The sequence below is a fragment of the Triturus cristatus genome, chromosome 6 (genome assembly GCF_964204655.1).
Source record: "Triturus cristatus chromosome 6, aTriCri1.1, whole genome shotgun sequence".
NCBI lineage: Eukaryota > Metazoa > Chordata > Amphibia > Caudata > Salamandridae > Triturus > Triturus cristatus.
Genome location: NC_140589.1, coordinates 1,862,488,031 through 1,862,514,574, shown reverse-complemented (window position 1 = coordinate 1,862,514,574; position 26,544 = coordinate 1,862,488,031). Strand labels below are relative to the sequence as shown.

At 47.9% G+C, this 26,544-nt stretch overlaps 1 protein-coding gene across 1 annotated transcript in view; it reads left to right on the top strand.

The window, feature by feature from the left end:
* Nucleotides 1-26,544, top strand: part of LOC146822222 (uncharacterized) — a 563,188-nt gene that overhangs the window by 56,747 nt on the left and 479,897 nt on the right. The window contains exon 6 of the mRNA XM_085609987.1: nt 20,413-20,559. Within this exon, the coding sequence (XP_085466113.1) occupies nt 20,413-20,559 (147 nt within the window). The remainder of the gene's footprint in view (nt 1-20,412; nt 20,560-26,544) is intronic.

Here is a 26,544-nt window from a genome sequence, read left to right as displayed (position 1 = left end):
AAACCAACCCCTTGGCCATGGAATTGGGAAAGGTCCCCTGGGACAGATCAGGCGACAAAGGCTCAGGACAGGATTCAGGACAGGATAGATGACCTCTTCTAGATACGCCGCCTGCGCCGTACCTCTCTCTGACACTATTCGATTCTTCCGCAATCTCCTTTATTATGTGCCTCTTCGATTCTTCCGCGATGTTCTTCTAATTAATTGCCTCAAAAGTTCTAATTCTGGATTTGGATATTATTCAGTATTTTCTTAATTTTCGGACAGCACCTCGGTCTCTCAGCATTCTCTGTGGTAACTAATCTAACTAAACTACCTCTATTATACCTTTCTAATGGCATGTACCACCCCTAAATGTTTCGAATTTACGAAACTCCTAACTCTGATTGGACAGGAAAGGGGAGATGATCATCAAACCATTCTAAGTCTAATACTTTTTCTTTAAGCTCATTGTCCTATGTTCCTTCCCCTTAATTTACCTTTCCATGCTTTATTTCCCACCCGTGTTCAAAAGTTAATCAATACAATGTATGCAATTTTATTTAAAATCCTTTCAATTCTCAGGACATCATGCTTGTTCCCAGGGCATGTTATTGTTTTTTTTTGGATGACATTCAAGGCTTTGCATCGCGGCTCCTGGGTCATTACAACTGCGCATGTGAAATGGTCACATGATGCGCAAGCTTCAGTCCCGCACGGAGGCCCAAATACGAACTAATAGAGAGGTCACAGAAAGAGTATTAAAATAAAAAATAAATGATTTCACTGTATACCACTTATCTCTACTTTATTCCCATTTACTTATATAAATCTTTTGCATTAGCATTTTAGTGAACTTACATGGTTTAGTTTCAGCAAAGCATGCGCATTATCATGTGAGGTCCAAGCGGGCATTTTATGGGCAACTGCGCAGCTGCAAAGATTTCCCTTCAAGCGATAATACGTCATACTGCATTAATGCAGTAGACGCATGCGCAATGCAGAATCCTGCGTTTAGCAGCCATTTTAGAGACACACGGGTTACTTGTTAGTAATACACATATGCAAGCTTCTCTCAAGCTTCAGTGTACAGATTTTCTGGTGTGATATTAGTATTTACGAACACAATTATTACGGTATTACAAGGGATTTGAGAGGATTGTTTGCAAGCAAGTCTCTCTTACATGAGTCCTTGCTTCATCACAGGCATATTAACCTTATGCCCTATGAGGAGTCAAAACTTCCTCTACCAGACAAAGCTCTGGTGTCTCTCCAGGAAGAACATTGATCACAGGAGTTATTGTGACATTTTTATTGATGCTTGAAAATTGCTGGGACAAGGAACGTGGCATCTGCTGCTTGGCGGCCCACCCCATGTCAGCGCCCGGTGCGGTGGCACCAATCGCACCGTCCTAGAGCCGGCCCTGCCAAGCTCTAGGCTGCGAGGACGGGAGTCCCAAAGAGGAATGTGCAGGTTATCACATCCAGAAATACCCCGTACTCTGGCATTTGGCATTAACGAGGGTGACCCTGGAATGAGGCATAACATGCAGACTTTATCCTCATGTCGCTGTATTTATCTGTCCTTTTCTGTTGTTAAGTTTTTATAAATTATGGACTGTCAACATTTCTTGGAGGGAATGTGGGGGGGGGGCGGGATCCAAGGGTGCGATCTGTACCCAGGCACAGTAAGCATCGTTCAACTTGCCAGAACGTGAAAAGATTACATTGAGTGTGGATTGGACGCCATTGCTTGACATCTAAACACCTGATGATGCATTTAGCCATTAGTTGCTACAGGGGAAACATTACACTAAATAGTTGGTAATTGCCCCTTAACATAAGATTAATTTTGTGTTTGTCTTGAAAGGTTTGTAAACTATACAGAGTTGTTCGTGCCTAAAATCAGAGGCGCAACTAGAGTGAAATTTCAGGGGGGGGGGGGTTATACAAATTTCAGAGGGGGGGCTAATTCTTCCAGCAACCTGCAGAGTGAAGATGCAGGGGCTCTAAGAAGGGGTGAAAGAACAACAAAGCCTCGTTAACAATTAAATGGTCTTTTAAAGACCTGTGAAGTACTCGGTGCGGCTCTGTGTGTGCCACAGAAGCTGTCTCAGCCCAGGCTGACACACATGGGGGGGGGAGGGGTGGCGGGCTGAAGCCCTTTGAGCCCAATGGGCGTTGCGCGCCTGCCTAAAATGTGTGTAGTTACCGAACACTCATTTCTATGGAGACTCGGTCACTCTCCCTGCAGTGATCATGTTTTTGTCCAGAGTCTTCTTTACTGTCCACTCTACATTTCTAACACCACCACTACTAGTTAGCCTCACAGAATGATAAACTGGTGTGCTCTGTCCGTGACCTTAGGTCAGAGTTCATCTTTGTGTTGGCTGGAGTGAATCTACCACAGTGTCACTCTGGTCTATTTGTTGTCACGTCTACAGAAAGTGGTGGGGGAGTCCACAGTAAGGGGCATATTTACAAGCTCCTATCGCCACCACAACGTCACTTAACATGGCTTAACGCTGCCTTGTAAATAAGGCACCCTTTCACGCTCTACTTAGCATGAAAGGCGAGGGCAATGCTTTATTTCTTCTTGTTTTTGCTGTTTCATTGTGTGCGGCCTTGTGCAACACACATGGAAACAGCAAATTGCCATTGATTGTGCATGTGCAGGAAGGTGACCCTTCCTGCACATAAACAATAAAAAAAAAAAGAAATTGCATTTTGCAACTTCTATGTGTGCTGCATTAGGCAACACACACAAGTTACAAAACATCATTCAAATATTGTTTATGTGTCTGTGTTGAGGGGAAGATTGTTTATGTGCAGGAAGGCTTCCCTTCCTGCACATAAACAGTCTTCCCCTCAACACAGACACCCTTGCACTATGGTGCAAAGGTGCCTGCGTTGGCGGGGCGTGGCTATGGCGCGTAGTGGAATGGCTGCCTGTTAAGGGAGCTCTGCGCGCCAGAATCAATACCGGGCGAATACCATCCTCTACCCCCGCCTGATCGGGGTGCAAACTCTCTGGAGCACGTCGGAAGGCTGTGGGACTAAGGAGACGAAGTTTGGTGGACATCTGCCCGACGGCTTCCCTGCAACTCGCCGCAGCACCAGCGGTGGAGTGAGGCGGAAAATGGCGGCGTCCCACTAGCGGCTTTGGGAACTGCGTCATGGTGGGACCAGCGGAGACCTAACCTCGGACACTCCGAATGATTGTAGCGGCGCGGCGGTAGTGGTGGCGGATCGACGGGTGGGACAGCAGGAGTGAGCCTGTTCTGCCTGGTGTTTGAAAACGCGGACGGTGTGGCGTGCGACACAGCCCTATCTGAGGACGAAATCTGCCTACTGCAAGAAAGCTGCAGAAGTGACCGGCGGATGGTCCTGGCAGGCGGCAGAACTACAACGGCGAAGACGGTGAGTCCGTCGGTCAAGGGAGGTGAGGCGATAGCGTGGGTCACCTCTGGCGGGCCCCCCCCGGCGTCGGGCGGACTGGTTGTTGGGCCTGATCGAGGCGCGTTGACCGGTGTGCCTGCGGGGAGGGGCTGTTATTGTTATTGTTATTGTTATTGTTAACTTCGGTTTATATAGCGCCAACTCACCTACAGGTCTCTAGGCGCTCAAGACCGACGACAAACAGAAGTAATTGTTACAACAAACAAATGATGGACGGAATGCTGACAATGCATACATTCTCCCCCAGTCAAGAGATCTGGGTTAAATCCATCGTTCTTTTGCCCACTACACCACCCCAGTTCAGACATGGCCATATGCAAATCAGTCTTGACCCTGTGCCTCATGGGAACAGTCCAGCCCGAACTGCCAAGCCATGTCTTCCCTGGACCGGAATCAAGCATCCTAGGACCGGTTTCTGGCTATCAGCCGTCATCAGCCAGGATAGCTTGACTCCAGTGGCGTAGTGAGCACGGGTCCCACGTCTGGGAATACCCATCCCACTTAGGGCGAAAAGCGTTACAACAAACAAATGATGGACGGAATGCTGACAATGCATACATTCTCCCCCAGTCAAGAGATCTGGGTTAAATCCATCGTTCTTTTGCCCACTACACCACCCCAGTTCAGACATGGCCATATGCAAATCAGTCTTGACCCTGTGCCTCATGGGAACAGTCCAGCCCGAACTGCCAAGCCATGTCTTCCCTGGACCGGAATCAAGCATCCTAGGACCGGTTTCTGGCTATCAGCCGTCATCAGCCAGGATAGCTTGACTCCAGTGGCGTAGTGAGCACGGGTCCCACGTCTGGGAATACCCATCCCACTTAGGGCGAAAAGCGTTACAACAAACAAATGATGGACGGAATGCTGACAATGCATACATTCTCCCCCAGTCAAGAGATCTGGGTTAAATCCATCGTTCTTTTGCCCACTACACCAACCCAGTTCAGACATGGCCATATGCAAATCAGTCTTGACCCTGTGCCTCATTGGAACAGTCCAGCCCGAACTGCCAAGCCATGTCTTCCCTGGACCGGAATCAAGCATCCTAGGACCGGTTTCTGGCTATCAGCCGTCATCAGCCAGGATAGCTTGACTCCAGTGGCGTAGTGAGCACGGGTCCCACGTCTGGGAATACCCATCCCACTTAGGGCGAAAAGCGTTACAACATACAAATGATGGACGGAATGCTGACAATGCATACATTCTCCCCCAGTCAAGAGATCTGGGTTAAATCCATCGTTCTTTTGCCCACTACACCACCCCAGTTCAGACATGGCCATATGCAAATCAGTCTTGACCCTGTGCCTCATGGGAACAGTCCAGCCCGAACTGCCAAGCCATGTCTTCCCTGGACCGGAATCAAGCATCCTAGGACCGGTTTCTGGCTATCAGCCGTCATCAGCCAGGATAGCTTGACTCCAGTGGCGTAGTGAGCACGGGTCCCACGTCTGGGAATACCCATCCCACTTAGGGCGAAAAGCGTTACAACAAACAAATGATGGACGGAATGCTGACAATGCATACATTCTCCCCCAGTCAAGAGATCTGGGTTAAATCCATCGTTCTTTTGCCCACTACACCACCCCAGTTCAGACATGGCCATATGCAAATCAGTCTTGACCCTGTGCCTCAGACAGAAGTAATGCAGGACGTATGAAAGGCAAAAAAGAGAGACATTCAGTGCAGCTAATTAGGTGAGCCAAAAGCCTCCCTAAATAGAAGCGTTTTTAACAGCTTCCTAAAACGCAGGAGATTTACTTCTCTCCGAAGTGGTTCTGGAAGTTTATTCCATATCTGTGGAACCAGAACCGAGAAGGATCTCCCACCTTTGGTTGCTAGCTTATATCGGGGGCAAACCAAAAGCTGAGAGTCAGAGGACCTAAGAATTTGTCTAGGCTTATAAACCTTCAAGCGCTCTTTAATATAGGCAGGGGCCTGTCCGTAGATTGCTTTATAGGCCGTACATAAGCTCTTAAACTCCGCTCTCTGCTCGATAGGAAGCCAATGTAACTTGAGCAGCAAAGGAGAAGCATGAGCTCGTCTAGGTAGCCTGAAGATTAATAGCGCCGCATCATTCAGGACAACCTGCAGTCTATTAGTCAAGGTTTTAGGCAGACCTAAATAGAGAGCATTTCCGTAATCCAGCCTCGATATAATCGTAGCAGAAACAACCATTCGAAGCATGGAGAAAGAGAGAAGGGGAACTAGTTTACGCAGCAGTCTAATCAACCCAGTACACATCCCTACTACAGAGGCAAGCTGACTTGCCATTGACAACTCATTGTCAATCTTGATACCAAGACTTTTTACTTTGTCACACGGTGTCGGTGTAGGGCCTAGTTCCTGGGGCCAATAAAGGTCACTCCAAGGTGAAGCTAAGGTCGAAACCACCAGAACCTCCGTTTTGTCCGGGTTTATCTTCAACTGGTTTGCAGTCATCCAGCCAACCGTATGTCTGAGGATGTTCTGGGCATTAGTTTGTGCCCAGGCCGTATTATCAATACTCAGCAGCAGCTGGGTATCGTCAGCGTAGTTAAACACACCACAGCCCATAGTCGCAAGAGATGCAATCAACGGTTGTAGGTAAAGATTGAACAGCAGTGGAGACAATGCAGAGCCTTGAGGGACTCCGCACTCCAAAATGCCTATATCGGAGATACAATCCCCCAGTTGGATCCTCTGCGACCTACTCGTCAGGAAGGACTGGAGCCATTTATGGGCCGGACCCCTTACCCCAAAAGAGGTCAATCTGTCCAATAATAGGGAATGGCTGACAGTATCAAACGCCGCCGATAGATCTAAAAGTATCAGGGCGCTTGGTTTCTTACTATCAGCCATACCTCTAAGCTCGTCCAGCACCGAGAGCATCACCAACTCGGTGCTGTGATGTGCACGAAATCCTGCCTGGCGCTCCTGGAGTAGATGGTGTGACTCCAGGAATAAGGAAAGGGACTTCAGCACATGTTGCTCCAAAACCTTGGACAAGAAAGGTAATTGGGATATCGGCCTATAATTTTTCAAAATGGTCAAATCGGCTCCTGGTTTTTTTAACAGAGGTTTAACTCGGGCCTCCTTAAGACTCTATGGTAAATAACCAGTCTCCATTGAACTATTGAGAAGGGACATAATATGATCTTCTAAGATAGGACATGCCAGGCGAAAGACCCTGGGGGGACACGGGTCCGCCGGGGAACCTGATTTGGTTCTACTCATGAGCTGCTCAAGCTCCATGGGATCTATCTCAGGGAACCTTGATATGGAAACTTCCACAGAGGTTTGAACTTCATGTACTGGAAGCGAACCATTCAGAGTACTATGCTCAATCTCAGAGAGAATAGTCTCAACCTTCTCCAAAAAAAAACGTTGAAAAGTATCAACGTTTATTGTGGTTTCGGATGTTTCTGGTTTTTTACTCAACTCTGTCAGAATTTTGAATGTTTCTTTCTGAATATTCTCCGACTGCTTTATGCGGGTTTCGTAGAAATCTGCTTTTGTAGCTACGATCAACTTTTTATATGAATTAAGTGAGGTTTTATACGATTCCCGATCTACGCCATCTTTTGTTCTCCTCCAGTTCCTTTCTAGATGGCGGAGCTTCTTTTTATAGTCCCTCAACAACGGAGTGAACCATGGAGCCCCTTTTCCTACTCTTTTTACCTTTTGTAGCTTTTCGGGTGCTATCTGATCAATCGCCTGGCTTAAAATTCGCATTATGTCCCTATAATCCTGATCCAAGTCTCCGCTAGAGACCAGTGATTGGGCATAATCAGGAAGAGTACTAGTCAAGGATAGTAAATCAACTTTTATCCACTGACAAACTTTCCTCAAATTTAATTGATTTTGAGCCAAGAAGCCTACAATGGGAATCTCACAGTTCACCAGATAATGATCCGACCAGACACAGGGTAGAATGTCCACAAGGATAACCTTTGGGTCTGAGGTCCAAATAAGATCCAAGGTATGCCCCTTGATATGTGTGGGGGCATCTACGAGCTGTTTAATACCAAGTGAAGACATAGTATTCTCCAAGTGTCGAGTTGCCGGATCCTTATGGGCTTTATCCCAGTGCATGTTGAAGTCCCCGGTTACCACGATTTTTTGATATCTTGTACATAAATCAGACATGATAGGGGCAAATAAATCATTAAATGCTGGTGTGGAATTTGGAGGGCGGTAGACTGTAAGAATCACGAGGCATGAATTATTCAAAGTAATTTTCACACCAAGAATATCAGATAGATCTACAGACTCAGTCGCTATTTTAACAACCTTTAAGTACAGCTGTGCCGCTGGTAGGCCCGGGTTGTGCTCCGCGCACTGACTGACGGGCTCCTGGTGCAAACCCTCGACCCAGGTGCGGCCTCGGAGGGCTGGTTCCTGCCTCGTCACTGTCCCCCATCAGGGGGTAGGATGGCGGAGGGCCCTGGCGAGACGACCGGGCGAGGTAGGCACATACAGAGAGTCCGCTTGCATACTAAGTCGCACTCTGGATAATTCCCCCTGCTGGGGGTTGAATTGCAGCTCTTCCCTCAGTGCTTGAGTGGGCACCACCAGAAGTATACTAGCGTCAGAGTGTGGATACCAGAGACATGGTCAGGAAATACTAATGGTCCACCGGGGATAATGTGTGACTGAGTGCTTGCGAAAGTGAGCGGTGTATGGAAGCAAGTGTGGTGGAGCGTGGAGGTTCACACTGAGAGATCGGGCGCGGCTAACACAGTCACACAGGAGGGAAAGCGCCTGTGTGATTTCAGTATTGAACAGGAAGGTGTGCTAGGGCACTACTCTTTGACTATACGAAATGGGCAAAACAGACTTGAGCAAGCAATGCTGCAATTTGAGAATAAGAGAATGACCCGAGCTGCAGATGGCACAGGAGAGCAGAGCGACTCCTTGGGCGCGGCAGGGCGGGCGGAGGGGAGCGAAGATGATACACGATCAATCCTCCTAGAACTGCGGGCTGGAATGAAAACACTGGACAGTAAAATCGACGCGCTAGCCATGGGAATGACTTGGTAAAAAAGAAAGTAGAGAAGCACGATCACAGACAGGACACTCTGGAGAACAGAATGTCGGACGAGCATGATGTACAGGCAGAGGCGCGGACGCAATTACTTCAGATGGAAAAGGTGCTCGAAGTGATAAGTGCCAAGAATGAGGATTTAGAAGTGCGCTCGCGTATAAACAATGTACGTATACTTGGCCTATCGGAGACCACGTCCATAAACAAAATGGAGCCCTTCATTGACGGTCTTCTCCGCGAGCTCTGCGGGCCTGCCCTGTCGGCGGTGTTGATCGTGGAAAGAGCGCATCGTTCATTGGGTCCGCGGCCAAAGCCGGGCGCGCCCCCAAGACCGATCATAGCCAGGCTACTGAATTATGCAGACCGCGACACCATTCTCAGAGAAGCGAGAGCTAAGGAGCCGGTGATATACAAAGGGGACAAGCTGTCCTTTTTTCCAGATTATACACCCACGGTGCAGCTAGATAGAAAGGAATTTGTGCCGGTAAAGAGACTGTTGAGAGAAGCGTCAGTGCCATATGCCATGCTGTACCCGGCCAAATTAAAGATCACTCATGAGAAGCAACCTCATTTCTTCACAGACGCTAAATCGGCGCTGAAATTTGCAAAACACATCTGTAAAGTGAAGCCTAAACAAAAGACAGTGGAAGCGTCACTGCTGGAATCCGGACTGGACGAAACGGAGTGGGGCTGTGGAGGCTGCACAGATATTATATGGAAATGATAGGCTACACCACCCAGTTGCTGCTATGGATGATGGCGGATTGTTACAGTCGCATAGCAAGGGAGGGGAGGCCTTGGGACGGCTAAGCTTTTATATTTCTCCTGTCTCCAGTCTTGTTCTATCGTTCTTTAAATGCGATTGCAGCACTGGATGTGCTGAATGTTATGTGATTGAGATTAATATTTACTTCGAGATAGGTGGGGGGTACCTATTGATTCTGGCAACCACATCTTGGTGCGAGTTCACGTGCCAAGCCTCACCCTGCAGCGGTTGTTCCCCTTCTAGCAATTGGGGTAACAAGGAGATGAAAGGTGTTGCTCAAGGGATGGAAGGGGTCACAATCACAGCCTGATTGGAAGGTTAGAGTGGGAGGGGGGGTAGGGAAAGTAGCTTGGGTAGTTTTGTTGTGTTCTGATTTTGTTTACTTCACGTTCTTGACATTATGGAAAAATGTGTGTAGTAATTGGACAGAGCTATCTATGGACCACAGATGAATCAATGTAGATTAATGAGTTGGAACGTGAGAGGCCTTAATTCGCCTAGGAAAGTGTGGCAGGTTCTAGCATATTTGAATCGCCATGAGGTCCACATTGCATTCTTACAAGAGACACATTTAACTAAATATGCGGCTGAAGGGATTGCGAACAGATGGGCATGCTTTCGATTATCAGCTTCGTATTCATCGTATGCAAGAGGGGTCATGATATTGATTAAGCGTGGTGTGGAGTTTCAGGCGTTGCATTTGTTTGTTGATGAGGAGGGCAGATGTGCGATGGTGTGTGGTCGGATTAGTGGTCGGATGATTACATTAGTTAATATGTATGAACCCATTGTTGATGATGTTGAATGCGTAGCACGTATATGTGGAAAATTGCGGGAATGGCCAGAAGCCCCTATATTTTGGGGTGGAGATTTAAACACATATTTGAATGTGGATTTGGATAAATCCAACCCCTTTTCAAACCGTACTCCCAGAGTAGCCAAAAGAATATTAAGTGCAGTGGAGGAGTTTGGGTTGAGAGACATGTGGCGAGTCCGAAATCCCCAGGCGCGTGTGGGCACTCATGCTACACCAGCACACGGCAGTTGGTCAAGATTAGATTATTGGTTAGTGGGGTTGGAAGTAATGGACTGGGTGACAGATGTGATGCCACTCGCCAGGACACTATCTGATCATAGTCCTGTTCTCCTGGAGGTGATATTCCCGACTAATGTGCGCCCTCCGTTCACATGGCGTCTGCGTTCTGAGGCGCTGTTAGATCCCATATACGAAAAGACGGTCAGGGACGCCATTACTCAGTACTTCGAGATTAATACGGGCACAGTGACGGAGGCTGCTACTCTATGGGAAGCGTTTAAAGTGACCATTAGAGGAGTATGATTAGTACGACTGCAGGTATATTGAGAGATATACGCACGCAATTAGAGCGCACCGAGGCCAAGCTCATTGAGTTGGAACGTAGATATGAGTCGCACCCGGCCGCGGGCACGCTGGCTGAGATACAGCAGTCGCTTAAGGATTATGAGGAGTTAGCAGATACAGAGATTAAATATATATCACGTAGATATGTGGTTAGACGGTATGGTGAGGCAGGCAGACTTGGGCGCACCTTAGCTTTAAACATAAAAGAACGAATAGACCAACCGCGTATCGATAGAATAGTAGATGATCAAGGGGAGGAACATTGGGAGCTGAGAGATATATTAGAACAATTCAGATGTTTTTACTCCAGGTTATACCGGACGGGGGGTAATGTGGCGGAAGCAGAAATCGAGGAGTATCTCGATGATATTTCTTGCGCCTGGCTGTCAAATGCTCACAGAGAATACCTATGTACACCTATAGGTGAGCGTGATATAAAAATCGCGATCGCGGGTTTAGCTAATGGCAAGGCACCTGGGCCAGACGGCTTACGGTTGAATTTTACAAACAATATGCAGATATCCTTGCGCCACAGTTATTGGAAATGTATGCAGATGCTCACAAGTCGGGGAAGCTGCCACCATCCCTAAGAGAAGCGTTAATGATCACACTGCTTAAGAAAGATAAACCGCCGGACAGATGTGATTCGTATCGCCCACTGTCCCTGATCAATGTGGACGCGAAGATACTAGCAAAAATACTAGCGATCAGGCTGCAGCCCCTGATGCGACTATTGGTTCTGCCGGATCAGTCGGGTTTCATACCTGACAGATCCACGTGTCATAACCTACGGACCATTTTCTCTATGTTTCATATATTGGAGCCATCGTTGCAGGTGGCTGCGGTGTTGCTCGACGCAGCCAAAGCGTTTGACTCGATCGAGTGGCGATATCTACATTATGTTCTTCGCCGCATGGGGTTTCCTACCTTGTTTATGCGATGGATCACGGTGTTATATACAGAGCCGAGTGCAAGGGTGCGTGTGGGTGGTTATACTTCGGAGTCGTTCCAAATAGAGAGGGGCACACGCCAGGGCTGCCCGCTCTCGCCTCTCCTCTTTGCACTACTGTTGGAACCACTGGCGTGTGTGATTCGGCAACGACACAGAGAGACTGCACTTAACTTTAATTATCGGCCAGTATCTATTTCCATGTACGCGGATGACATGGTTCTGTTTGTTCGGGAACCATCCAAGTACTTGGCACAATTGCTCCGGGAGTATGTTAGGTTTAGTCGTCTATCGGGGTTATATGTTAACTGGGATAAATTGTTCGTAATACCTTTGACTGTGTCGACGATATGCCCGACCTGGAATTCCCACTAGTATGGACCAAGGATCCTGTGAAATATTTAGGAATCTGGGTACACCGTGACCCAGAGGTAGTAATTAGGGAAAACTATGGAAAAGCCTGCGTGCACCTGGAAAAACAGATTGATGGCTGGATTGGGTTGCCATTATCTCTGGCGGATCGTATAGCGCTAGTAAAGATGGTGGTACTCCTGCAGTTTCTTTATCTATTTGTCAACATCCCCATAGTTCTATCGATGAGGTTTTTTAAAAATCTGAGGAGTCTTTTGATTAGACTGGCCTGGGGTGGCAAACATGCGAGAGTACAGTGGGAGACGCTTACGAAGGGTTATACGCAAGGTGGGTTCGATGCTCCAGATTTTTATGTGTATTATTTAAGCGCACAGGCTCAATACATATACTACTGGTACAGACCACATGCCTTCACTCCACATGTTGCAGTGGAGGAAGGAGACGCTGCGCCTGTTCCACTGCATAGTGTAGTCACTCACAGGAGTCGAGGCACTCCAAAAAGGGAAATTAACACGGTGGACACTACCATAAATGCCTGGTGGCGGATAGGCCAAATGGCGAGGAAATTGACGCTATATGCTATCATTGTATTTGGAGCACCACGCGGCTTTATCTGTGACACATGAGAAGCTGTTTCTTCGACTGTTGCATGAGGCGGGTCTCAGGCACCTATCAGATGTGTATCTGAGCGGCCTCTTTCTCACACAAGAGGATTTGCAGTATGTCAGTAACCAGTCACTCCTCTTTCGGTTCGCGGTGCATCGCCTGAGACATGTGGTCACATTGCACTACGCCAGCTACCCCCAGGAGCCCCCCGCACTGCTATCCTTGCAGTTTGCCCTCACCACCCCCAGCAATAAGAAGAGAATATCGAAATTATATAAGTTGATAGGACTCAAGAGAGTGGCCGCTCCAGATCAGAGTTGTGAACGATGGTCGGAATGTTTGCCCTCACCAATATCAGAAGATGATTGGAAATATGTTTGTGGCTTGACTGGAACGATAAGCATGAATGGCAATTTGAGAATTGTACATTTTAAATACATACATCAAGTTTATTACACACCTGAAAGGTTGCATAGATATGGTCTGCGAGCATCGGACCATTGTAAGAGGTGTGGCTGGGAGGGTGCTGATTTTATGCACTTGGCCTGGGGGTGCTCGAGGGTGTGGACATTTTGAGAAGAGGTTGTGAATCGCTTAAGAGAGATGGTCGCGATGGAGATACAATGCACTCCACTTATTTGCTTGCTGTGTTGTGTGCCGCATGTCAAGGGTGTTAAAGGCCTGTTTGTGCGCCTGGCTTTGTTGTTGGCAAAGAGGAGAGTGGCGATTACATGGGGTGCCAGACGTTGGCCGAAGATTGATCTTTGGATGAAGGATCTGGCATATTGCAGAGATAGTTTATCGATATATGCGGAGGAACTTCCTCCGAATGCACGGCCCAGAGACATTTGGGAACCACTGCGTGTCTACCTTCTAAACCATACTGAATCGGCTGAGGCTCAGAGCTAGGACCGGATACCGCGAACAATGGGTCCATGCAGAGTTCATATTCAAACACTGAAGCCTAGTGACACAAACTAGGATTACACGCTGTCACGGACGTGAACTATTTATTTTTGGTTTATGTATAATTTTGTTTGGGGTTGATAGGGGTATTATCGTTTTTTATTGTCATATTTTGTTCCTCATCCAGTCCATTGAAAATTGCAAAAACTGCAACTAGACCTCTGCTGAGATATATGTTTATATATGTCAGGATGATATTAGTTAATATGAGGTGATTGTATTTTTGTTTGAATATGATTTGGAAAATTTAATAAATAAAAAAAAAAAAAAAGGTGCCTGCGTTGGCGCTAGGCTGCTGAGTTTAGTGCCAGTGCAGGGGAAAACACAGGGCTGAACCATACTGTTGTGAATAAGGTGCAGCCTTGTGTGTCAGAAGAGGCGGAGTGCAGCGTTAAGCCAGGAAGGCTGACGCCGCACTCCGTCACTTCGTTGTTAATATGCCTCAATGTTTGATGAGTTGACGCTCAAATTTGGAATGAAGTGCATTATTTATCATAGATTGTTTTATATGTATTTTCTCCATCCTGCCTTATCCTTAAAGTTGGGGGGAGCTGCTTTATAAGACTTAGGGGCATATGTAGAAACCCCTATCGCCATCACAAAGTCACTTTCAGTGATGTTGTGGTGGCGATACAGGCCTCGGCAGCGTTAAGCCACTTAACGGGGCTTAACGCTGCCTTGTAAATAACGCCCCCTTTCACGCTATGCTTAGCGTGAAAGGGGTAGGCAGTGGGTGGTGCGTTCCACCACAACACCCATTTATTTTGACGCTGCTCCCTATTTACAATGGCAGCGTAAATAGGAGGCATCACCAAAATCAAAACCAGGGAAAGCCTGATCTTAAACTGATGGTTCAGTGGCAGGAGGCAGACATATGTCCCCCCTATACCGGTTCAAATTTCCCCATATCTTATGCCATTTCCTAGGCCTCCCCCGAGCACTATACACCGTTTTCTCCCGAAACATGCTCCAGTCCATGTTGTCCCTCCATGCATCCAGGGTGGGCGGGCTCTGAGAGCCCCACAGTCGTGCTATATCTCGCTTAGCCACCATATTGTCTAGGGTCACCCATTGAGTCTGCGCAGCGCCATAATCTGTAGGACCCCACACATTCAAAAGACAGCGCCACGCCTCTGGCTGCAGTACAATACCCGTGACCTCCTGCATCACAACATGAATTCGCTTCCAAAACTCCGCAATCACACCACACTCCCATATGATATGCAGAAAGGTGCCCACCATCCCGCAGCCCCTCTTACATAGCCCATCCTCGGAAAAACCCATGTGGACCAGCCGGGGCCCAGTGACATAGACTCTGTGCAGTATTTTAAGCTGGACCAGCCTTAATCTTGCGGGGATCGCGACCTCCTTAGGAGAGGAGACGGCGTACTGCCAATCCTCATCGTCCAGCTCAAGGCCGTCCCTGGTCCACTGTTCCCGCACCCCCAGGAGGAGGTCGGTCCGGACGTTCACAAGCTTTTTGTAGATTAGGGAGATTGTGCTCTCCGGCATATGGCCGTCCAGGATCCGGTCCTCCAAGGGAGAGGACTCAGGCACCGTTTCCCCCTCAACGAGGACCGACCGCAGCGCATGGCGCACCTGTGCATGCCGGAAATATTCCGTGCCCTCCAGCGCATATTCCGTCCGTAGCTCGTCAAACGACTTAATCTGCCCCTTGGCCAGCATGTCCCCCACCCTGGAGATGCCAATCAGATCCCATTTCTCGAATCCCTTCGAGTGCCAAAGTTTCCCCAACATATCGGAGTCAAACAACGGAGTGGCGAGGGTGAGCCTATCCTTCCAGCCCAACGAGTTTGTGACTGCCTTCCACACGTGCACCGCCACCCCGGTCGGCCCCGTGAGGGACCCAGCCGTGGGCCTCGAGTAGAGTGCTCTAAAGTAGCCACCCCCACGCAGCAACCACCGGTCCATAGCAAAGCCAGGGCTAAGCGCCGGGCCGTAGACTCCATGATTGATCGCACTCAGTTGGGAGGCCCAATAGTATCTTCTGATGTCAGGAAGCGCGATACCCCCATCGTACCACGGGAGAGTTAGTTTTGCTATCGCTATGCGCGGACGGCCGTCCCACAGCAGCGAGCGCTGGAGACTCTCCACCTCCCGAAAGTAGCTGGCCGGAACCAGCTCCTGGGTGTTCTGCAGGGCATAGAGAAAACGGGGAAGAGACATCATTTTGAATAGCACAGCACGGCCAAGGAGGGAAAGCGGCAGCCGCCGCCAGCCCGCTACATCCCGCCGCAGGCGCGCCAACGGAGGGAGCAGGTTCCTCTCGTACCGTACCGTTGGGTCGGTAGAGATATAAATCCCAAGATACAAGAAACCCTCCCGGGCGATCTGAATCGGGCAATTCCGCGGGGGAACTGGGACGTCTCCACACAGGGCATACAGATATGACTTCCCCCAGTTGATGGTTAGTCCCGAATTCCTCCCAAAGGAAGTCAAAATGTCGCAGACAACTATGAGGGACTTCCGGGGTGAAGTGAGATAGAGCAGAATATCGTCGGCATAAAGGGAGATGCAGTCCTCGTGGTCAGGTGACCATCGAATGCCCCTCACATCTGGGTGCCATCTTATCCAGGCCGCCAGCGGCTCAAGAGCAAACAACAGCGGCGACAGGGGACAGCCCTGCCTGGTGCCCCTCCCCAGCTCAAAGGGACGGGACGCCCTACCGTTAACCGCGACTTTAGCAAGAGGTCCTTCATACAATAGTCTCACCCAGCCAACAAAGCCAAGCGCAGCCCACAGGTATGCCCACTCTACCGTATCGAAAGCCATCGTTGCGTCAAGCGCTGCCACAATGGCCGGCTCCCGCATCGTCCCCACCCTCGCGATTACGCTGTGGATGCGCCTAAGGTTCAACGCGGTGTTGCGATGCGGGATGAAACCGGATTGGTCAGGGTGGATCAGATCACCGATCACCCTGACCAAACGGTTGGCCAGGATTTTAGCGAGGATCTTCGGCTCGGCATTAAGGAGCGAGATCGGCCTATATGAGCTGCACCTGTTCCTGGGCTTACCATCTTTATGTATGACCACGATTGTTGCCAGGCGCTGGTCGAGTGGGAGGCATCCCGTCTCCCGCGCCTCCACGAACATAGCTCGCAAATGCGGAGCGATCTTATCCGGCCGGAGTTTGTAGAACTCAATTGGCAGGCCATTCGGGCCCGAGGCCTTGCCCGGGCGCAATGAACGGATAGCCCCCGCGATTTCGTCGACTGTGATATCGGCATCGAGATCGTCCCTGTCTATGTCGGAGAGGCAAGGCAAAGCAAGATCACGCAGGAGTTCACACGAATCCCCCACTGGCCTGTCCGACACAGAGGTATAGACCGTGCGGAAATAATCCGCAAAGCACTGGACTATGCCATCCGGTTCCGCGACAACGACGCCGTCCTCCGTTACGAGGTCCGGCACAACACGATTGACCCGCTCCTTTTTATCCAGCCACGCGATTAATTTCCCGGCTTTGTCCCCGACGTCGTACAGGCGGCCCCGCTGTTCCCTACTCAAGGCTTTGGCCGCGCCCGTCACAAGGGCCTTGTACTCCGACTGCTTAAGGCTCAAATTGTGCAGCGCCGCTGCCGTGACCTCCCCCTCCAACGCCAACTCTAGATCCGCGATCTCCGCCTCAATCTGGGCGACCTCCGCGTCGCGCCGACGCTTGGCCGCTGCTATCAATGAGAGGGCCTCTCCTCTCAGCACTGTTTTGAACGCTTCCCACAAAGACACCGCCGACGCGACCGAGCCGAGGTTTTCCTGGAAATAACGATCGACCGCCTTCAGCACCGCACTACGAGTCGTGGGGTCCCTGAAATACCACGGGTTAATTGGAGCCACCCTGCCCCCCACTCCTCTACCAACATCCATACAGATCCACACCGGCGAATGGTCAGAAATACCCCGTGCCATGTGCCTGGCCTCAGACACAAAGGAGGCGTGCGCGGCTAGGGTAAGCACATAGTCAATTCTGGAGAGACTGCCATGCGCCCCGGAGTGGAAAGTGTATTGCCGCTGTGTGGGATGTAGCAGTCTCCAACAATCTACTAGACCAAGGGTATCTACAAAGTCCGGAAGCCACTTCTGAGCCCCCCCCGAGCTCCTTGGCGGGTGTCTGTCAAGCAATCCGGAGCCAACCGCATTAAAGTCGCCACCCACCACCAACATTCCCTCTGGGAGATCCAACAAAGTCCTCTCCAAGTCCGCAAGTGTGGAAGGCTGCAGTGCAGGAGGGACATAAACCGACACCAGGACCAGCGTCCTGCCCTCCCATCTCCCCGCTACAGCCGCAAAGCGCCCCCTATCATCAACAGTAATGGAGTCGACCTCGAATGGCAGAGAGGACCTGACAATCCCACGCTTAATACGATCCCCCAAGCCATTAACATTCCAACGGAGTATTTTTAAGCCCCTACTCCCCATCCCAACATGTAAGGAGTCCACCACCCCCCGCGTGGAACCGCACACGAGTCACAGAAGCTTGCATATTTACGCCTTGCATAACCAAAAACAACAACAACCCCAACAACAACCCCAATCCACCCCCCACCCTGCACCCCTGCGTATGCTCTAAAATGCCCCCCAACTTGCAGTGTGCCTGTCGCCCCATACTAAGACTAATCTACAAAAAGAACCCCAGAGGAGGAAAAAGCTCCCATACTGCCCTCGCTAAACCCCGGACTATCACCCTCCCGGGGGAACCGGAGACCCAGCACTCAAGTCTTGGCTCATTGTTCATCGCCGCCACCGTCTGCTCCACCGGAGCGTTCCACGCTAGTCCGTCCTTGGGGCAATGTGTCCAGCCACTCGCCGACCATGTCCGGTGATTCAAAAAAGAAAGTCCGCTCTTCGAACACCACACGCAACCTGGCCGGGAAGAGCATGGCGTATTTCAGTCCCATCTCTCGTAACCTTCTCTTGACCGCCAGGAAGCCTTGTCGTTGCTTCTGCACCATCTGGGTAAAGTCCGGATAGAAACTTACTGTGGTGTTCTGGAATGGCATCGGGCCGGACACCCGTGATGCTTGCAGAATGGCATCCCGGTCCCTGAAGTTAAAGATCCTGGCAACAATCGGCCTCGGAGGGGCCCCCACCTTGGGCCTCCCGCCAGGGACTCTGTGAGCCCGCTCAACAGTGAAGAACTTACTAAGGCCTTTGGGCGCCAGATGGTTCACCACCAAGTCCTCCACAAACAGGTCAACCGACTGTTCCTCCGAATTTTCCGGGACCCCAATAATGCGCACGTTATTGCGCCTTGCACGGCCTTCGAACTCTTCCAGCCGTCGGGCAAAGTGATCATTTGCAGTCCGCAAGGTACGGACTTCCAGCTGAAGGCCGGAGACGTCGCCCAGGAGGCCCGCAGTCTTAAGGTCCAAGGACTGAACCCGCTCATTAGTTTTCCCCAGGTCCGCCCGAATCAGATTGACGTCGATCGATATGGCGTCCACTTTATGCGCCAGGGTCTCAAATTGTTGCCCGATAGAGGACTTCATCCCCTCGATGGCCCCCATGATATCCTGCAGGGTTGGTTCCGCGGAGGGGGGGCGACCCGTCCTTCAAAGCCTCCAGTGCCAGTCCCGATCCGCCCGGAGACCCCTTCTGGTGGGCATAGCGGTCCATGTTGTTGGTCTGGGTATAGCCTCCCCGCCTGGTACTCTTGGGCTTCTGTTTTTCGGCGTCCGATTTGATCGACATCGTAATCTGCCGCGGAGACAGTCTCCTTGCCCATACAGAGAAGACAACCATGCAACAAGTGCCTAGCCCAACTCACGCCCAGGCCCGGGCGCGATGGAGACAGGAAAGCGAAAGTGAAAGTGAGAACACCTTCCTTCCGACGACTCGCCCCTCGCACGGCCGCTGTTGTTCAATTAGTGCACGGGCACTGTGCCAACGCAAGTCCCGGGCACCTTCCGGGGAGTAGGCCACAAACTTCCATGCAGCACAACTTCGGTCTCCGGTGGGCGATTTCAATCCGGACAGCGGCTATCGCCTCGGCAACGGCTCCCCTCCAATATTCCGGGCGTCGAAAACAGGATATTGCACAGGATATCTGCCGGAGGGAGCGAGGGTCTCGGGAGCTCTAGGCTCACGCGGCCATCTTGATCACGCGCTAGGCTCCTCCCTCAAGAGATCTTTTTACACATCTGCCTGATCACCTGCTATATTAACACAGGTAACCAAGGCTTTCATACCCAAGGAATGAGTTGAGGTGAAGACAACTTCGACAGGCAGAACGCAATATCTTCGCCCTTAATTTAGCTGAAGGACACCTGAGTTGTTTGCTCTATTCCAATTTGGGAGCTTAAAAATACAACCATGGTTGGTTGGTAACATCTCATGTTCTGGTTTGTAAGTCTCTACCAGGAGTTCAAGAGTAGGAGTGTAGAATCTAACCAGCTCCCCAGTACTGATGGCGTGGTTTATCCCGAATGAGCTAAAGTACTTCGTTGGCCAATGGGGGAAGGGTCCTCCCGCCGCATGTATTCTGTACAGTGCATGCATTCTGATACCCGTAGTGCAAATGCTGCCCTACAAATAATTGTTAAAGTGTTAAAAGTAGGGAAATCTTGGGAGCTGCAGCCCTTCAACATAGTACCACTACTATAGCCAAAAAGAAGACAATCATTGGGTCTGGAATAGGAAACAGCAAACCGCAGAACAGAGGTGAATGGGGTGAAATAACTCTTGCATGGTGTAAGACAAGATCTGAAGAGAATGATGCAGGTTTAGCACATATTTCAAATTAAAATTAATTAATTGTTGCAATTTTAGTAAGAAAAAATGGTAGAATCAAATGTTTCCATAACTACATATCTGTTTTCCAACACTTTATTATTAACTGAAAAAAGCAGCAACAGCAGAATCTAATTCCATTCTGATGAATTCCGTTTCAGATAAACCTGGATTCTGTCCAGCCTTCAACGGGTCCAGCTGTCTGTTTTCTCCTCCTGCTCCTGCAGAGTGCAGCAGCGACAAACAGTGCCCAGGGACACAGCGGTGCTGTTGCCATGGAAATTGCAGTATGGCGTGCACAGAGACTGGTGAGGATACTTCGCACTTCAATGTGAGAATGGTTCAAGGCAAAAGTTGCGGTGTTATGACAATTGTTAGAAATTGGGGGGGCAGATTTAAAAGAAACTGACGCATCTGTAGAGATGCGTCAGTTTCCCTGCACCTGAGTTAAAAACCCTTGCTTCACCATAGATGTGCCGTATTTACAATACGGCGCACTATGACGCAAGGATTGACAGATGCGTCAGAAATTCTGACGCATCTGTTGGTGGAAAAGGCATGCATTGCTGGAGTTGTGTCACAAGCAATGCGTGTTGTGGCCTATTTCCAATACACTGCGTCACTCCTTATGCCTGCTTCAAGTAGGCATAAGGTTTTGACGCAGTGGTGTCCTAAAAGTCACACAGTGAAATCTTGTACATTTCACTGCTTCACTTTTACGAGGCTTTCCTGCGTGGGCACGCCTACTCTGCATAATCATATACCTGACGCAGGTATAATGTTACGCAGGGCTTTACAATGTCATGCATCTCCCTAGATGCGTCACGTAGTAAATTTGCCGTATTTTTTACGCCACCGTTAAGTGATGCAACAGCAGCCTAAAAGTGACGCAAGGGACTTGTAAATCTACCCCTGGGTTTCTGGTTGGCAGAGTATACACCCTGTCCGGGCAACAACCGCAGTCCTAGTCAGGGTAAGTTGGATACACAGGAAAAATCAACTTGTGTTCATCCAGTGGCAACTTAGCACAGAGTCCGCAGTCTTAGGAGGCAATGTGTAAAGTATTTGTACACACAGTAACACAGTGAAAACACGACAAAAAGGCTCAACTTCAGGTTAGAAAAATAGAAAATACTTGTATTAATAAAACAAGAAGAAAGAAAAACTAAAATCCAATGAATAGAAGTCGAGATATGAATTTTTAAAGGTTAAATGGAAAAATAACGCTCAGAAGCAAATAGTTCTCAAAGAGTTAATTGGTCACCCCGCACTGCAACAAAGTTTAGAGTTTTTGCTGCCTGTGATAGAGTGCAGATCAGCTATAGGACCCACGCAGGGCCCGCTGAGCAAAAATACCGTAATCCTTTTAGAAACATGAGATGCGTTGATGATCCCCACGCAGTTGGGGTGTTGCACCAGATTTCTTCACACAACTGCAGCAAAGCATCGGTTCCATTGAGAGAAGCGCACGTTCTGAGTGCAGCCGTTCCAAATGTGATGTGCAAGTTTAATTCACGCTAGAGGAGTGATGCATCGATCAGTGGCAGCTGGTGATATTTGAAAGTGGTGCGGTATAACATTGGGCATGACTTTTATATAGCGAGCGACACAAACAAGTCCAAAGGAAAAACCTGGGGTCCAGGGTGGGTCCCTCTTCCAAAAACAAATTACAATTGAAAATAAGATTGGCACATGGTGCATTTTACAGCAAATGAATGTATTGATAAAGCAGCGGGAACGCATAGTCTTGAAATATTAAACACATTAAAAACTGCCCCATATCTTACTGCATTAATATGTTTAACAGTTACTGTAATGTGTGAATTGTACAGCGTGGCAAACTTAGCCCTTTAAAATGTATGTTTGCCCAGTGTCATGCACTGCATGCAGCATTAACTTTGGAAAAATGCCCTAACCAGGCATCAGGAACACCCACAGCTGCTGGCTGCCTCCAGTTAAATAGAAATATGTGCAGACAGGTCTTTAAGAGGGATGAAAAAAGTAGGGGAACATATCAAATACATTTTAGTGATTCCCATAATGTGCCACCTGACCGGTATTTTGATTTTCCCCTGAGATGTAATTGTATCCAGATGAATGACAGAACAACTGACATACACCTAAATCTGTCAGTACGATTGGCCTTGTCAAACATTTATTATAAATAATGAACATTGGAAATGTTTCAATTCTGAAATTGCAAGTGTGAATTAAATAGCATTAAGGCCTGTACAAGGAGTTTTGGCCTTTCGTTATGGGGCTTTTTTGTTAGATATGTATCCTCTTTTTCTCTTTTTCTCGTCCATCTGCACATCTTTAACCACCTCTTTCCTCTTCAGCACCCTCTTCTCATTCGTCCCTGAATGCACTCCCTTGCATCTCTCTCAATTCACTGCCCCCAAACATACACCACACTCCTTAAATGTAAACACTTTATTTGCTCTTGCTTTTGCCTTGAAAATATTTTGACATCTGTGCACCCCCTTCACAATCATTTCCACAGAATTTTAATTGCAAATGGAATACATAAACATTGCTCTGTATGCTCTGCAGAGAGGCCAACCCACTGACACGCACTTTCTTTGGCTTCACAATCAAAGGCCCTCATAAACACCGGGCATGGCTCAAAGCATGCACAGAAAAAAATACAGATACACAATAACATTATAAAATAGGTATCTCTTGGAGAATGCAAGATTAAATAAAGCATGTGAAATAAGACAGGAACTAACTCGCAGAATGCATTGCTTTAAAGTTTTTATCATTCATTATTGGTAAATCAATTCATGTTTTTGACATCATTGTTAACTTAGGGCCATAAAGACAGGGAAAATTTTAATCTCATACTCTGGCACACTGACTGCTTAAATGGCAGATACACAAGCACGTTGGGAACCTGGCACAGAATTTGGGGCTTTTCCACTGACAAGGGGATAATGTGCAGGTACAGTGATAGAAGGGCACAGATGATGTAACCAGGGCTGTGACCTGAGCACACTGTCATGAGGGCACTGGCAATAGGAGCACAGGAGCAATAGTACGCATAAGACTGGCATGGGATAATTACACAAGGACGCTGGATAGGAGGACACAGTAATGTGGAAAAGTCCTATAGGTGTGGAAATGGTCCTACACAGTACAAAAGTATACATGAGCTCAGAGCACATACACCTACCCCAAACATACACCACACTCCTTAAATTTAAACACTTTATTTTCTCTTGCTTTTGCCTTGAAAATATTTTGACTATTAATTGGTCTAATCTTTATAGGCCCCGCTTTATTTGGACATTCGACAGGAAACTCCTCGCAAATAGAGAGTATATTGACCACATAAAGATTTGGGCACAGGGGTACTTCGATTGTAATCGATATAGTACATCGAGGGCTATAGTGTGGGACTGCTTCAAGGCTGCTCTTAGGAGAGAGACTTTGAGTTTCGTAGCCAAACAAAAGAAAGAGGCAAATCTGGTTAACCAGCAGCAGATGCAAGACCTTGCCAAAGTTGAAAAGGAACACACAACCGCTATAATGAAAGGTGGGGACGCCAAAGTTACACTACGCAAACTGCTAATTCTTAAAACTATGATTAATAGGATCAATCAGAAAGCAGCTGAAACCTTTCAAACTAGCCGTTACAAACTGTACGAAGACGGGGAAAGGGTTGGAAAGCAATTAGCCCTACGTACCCAACAGAAAAAATCACTAAATAAAATTAGTAATATCCATGCAAACGCTATGACTTATACCGAACCAGATAAGATACTAGAGGTATTTAAAGGATATTATGAAAACCTTTACAGTAATGAAGAGACTCTTGTGATAGACGAAATTAAAGAATCATTACGGCTTTGGCTAATGGAATGTGGATTCAATAATATTCTTGACGTAGCCACTAGAGACGACTTAGACAAAGACATTACGTTAGTCGAGGTACAAGCGGCCCTAATGGATCTTGCTTCTGGCAAGGCAGCTGGTCCGAAAAAGATCCCCCTAGACCTCTATAAAATTCTGGGAGAGGTCATTATACCATATATATTAGATCTTTGTATAGGTATACAGGGGAATGGCAATACGCCTCTATCTTGGAAGGAGACCAACATAGTGATATTTCCTAAGAAGGGTAAGCCTCCAGAACTTCCCACTTCGTATCGCCCTATTTCCCTAATAAATTCAGACTCAAAAATATACGCAAAGGTCTTGGCCAATCGGCTCAGGAGGGTGGTAGAACATCTGGTCTCCCCGTGGCAGCATGGTTTCATTCCCCACAAAGGAACTACGGATCATACCCGTAGGGTCATATCACTATTTGACATCATGGCGGCGACGGGGGGCCAGATGTCTATGATCCTCCTTGACGCGGAGAAGGCCTTTGATCGAGTCTCATGGAAATACATGTGGGCGATAATGGATCTTAACAACTTTGGGGCCTGCTTTGTTAGATCTATACAAGCAATGTATCAAGATCCAATCGCTAAAGTTCAGACGATGGGCTTAGAATCTAGATCATTTAACATCTTAAGGGGCACAAGGCAGGGGTGTCCCTGTTCCCCGATATCATTTGCCCTCTATATAAATCCGCTGATTATGAAATTATTGGCAAGTACTGCGATAACACCGATTAAGACAGGCACGTATGAAACTAAGATACTTGCTTACGCCGATGGCGTGGCGGTCGTAACACCAAACCCCACCGAGGCAATTGGAGAAATTGAGAATATAACTCAGTCCTTCGGGGCCATGTCCGGATATTCTTTGAACCGCGAAAAAACTGTCGTTATCTGTACAAATAATATTCTATTTAATGATCCCAGAAAGGCAACCAATGCTGTTTATCTAGGCGTCTCTATATCCCGCAGATCGAAAATATTAATAAACTTAATTATGACCCCCTGCTTGAAAACATAAAAAAGGACCTTTTGAGGGTCAATAGTTTATATCTCTGAATCATTGGTAGGGTTAACTTTGTTAAAATGATCATTTTTCCGAGGATACTGTACTTTTTTCGCTCAATCCCTATAATTGTTGAGGATAAAATGATTATAGCCCTAGAATCACAAATATCTAAATTTATCTGGGGATACGGTAAAATTAGGAGATCCTCAAAATTCCTCTCCCTACCGCAGGAGAGAGGGGGGTTGGGGCTTCCAAATATAACTCTATATTTTTGGGCCAGTCTCCTCCAAGGGATGTTTCCATTATTTAACACAAACCCAATAAGTAATAACATAGCTGGGACTGGGATCCCCTCAATATATGAGCTAGCTGTAGGGGAGAAAGCAAAAGGCCTTTTGTTGAGACAGATAGAACCATCGTACTACAAGAAGGTTAAGTTTAAAATTATTGACAGCCCTTGGAAGGTATGGAAGAAAGTTTCCAAACATTTGGATATCTCAAAAATCAATAAATATACACCATTATGGCACTCCTTCCTGCTCTCTAGGCAAGTCAATGACGATATTGCTAAGAGGTGGGAGAGCCTCGGACTGGTATCAGTGGGGGATTTTCTAGACACTGAGCCCGGTGTGAGGTTCTCTAATCTCCAAATAGAATTCAACATTCCGACCTCTGACCTCTTTAAGTATATTCAAATAAATACCATTCTTTCCTCAAAACTCTCAAACATTTCAATGTTGAATATTTCTATTCTTGATCATATCGGGGGGAAGACAATTTCTAGTATAAGCATACTCTACGAGCTGTTGCTGGAACAACAACATGACGATTTGGAGAGAACAGAATCACTCTGGGCATCTAAGTTGAACAATCCAAATGTTGACATTGATAATGTCCTCTCCCTTACTGCTAAGGTTTTTTTAACATCAACCCTCAAGGCCCAACTTTATAAGACTATATACAACTTATATTTTACACCGGCAAAATTGCACACATGGGGGAAAAGAATGGACGATAAATGTCCCAGGTGTGGTACAGGCCTGGCCCATTTAATACATATGCTCGCTGAATGTAGCAAATTAACTACCCTCGAATCAAAAGTATCAGACTTCTGGGAAGAGGTATTTGGGCATAAAGTTCAGATGTCTCCGACCCTTTTTCTGTTAGGCTACGATAATACCCTAGGGCATAGTAAAGAAGAAGAAATATGCTTGTTTTTGGGTATGGCTGTATATAGGTTAATATTGGCTACACGATGGAAAGATATCGATTCTCCTAACTTTCAAGTTTGGTTAACCCGGTTCTTGGGGATATCCAATCAAGAAACGGCAATCTATTCAGCCAAGGGTAAAAAGGCTAGACAGCGTGGTACTCAAATTTGGTTGCCTATTACCTCC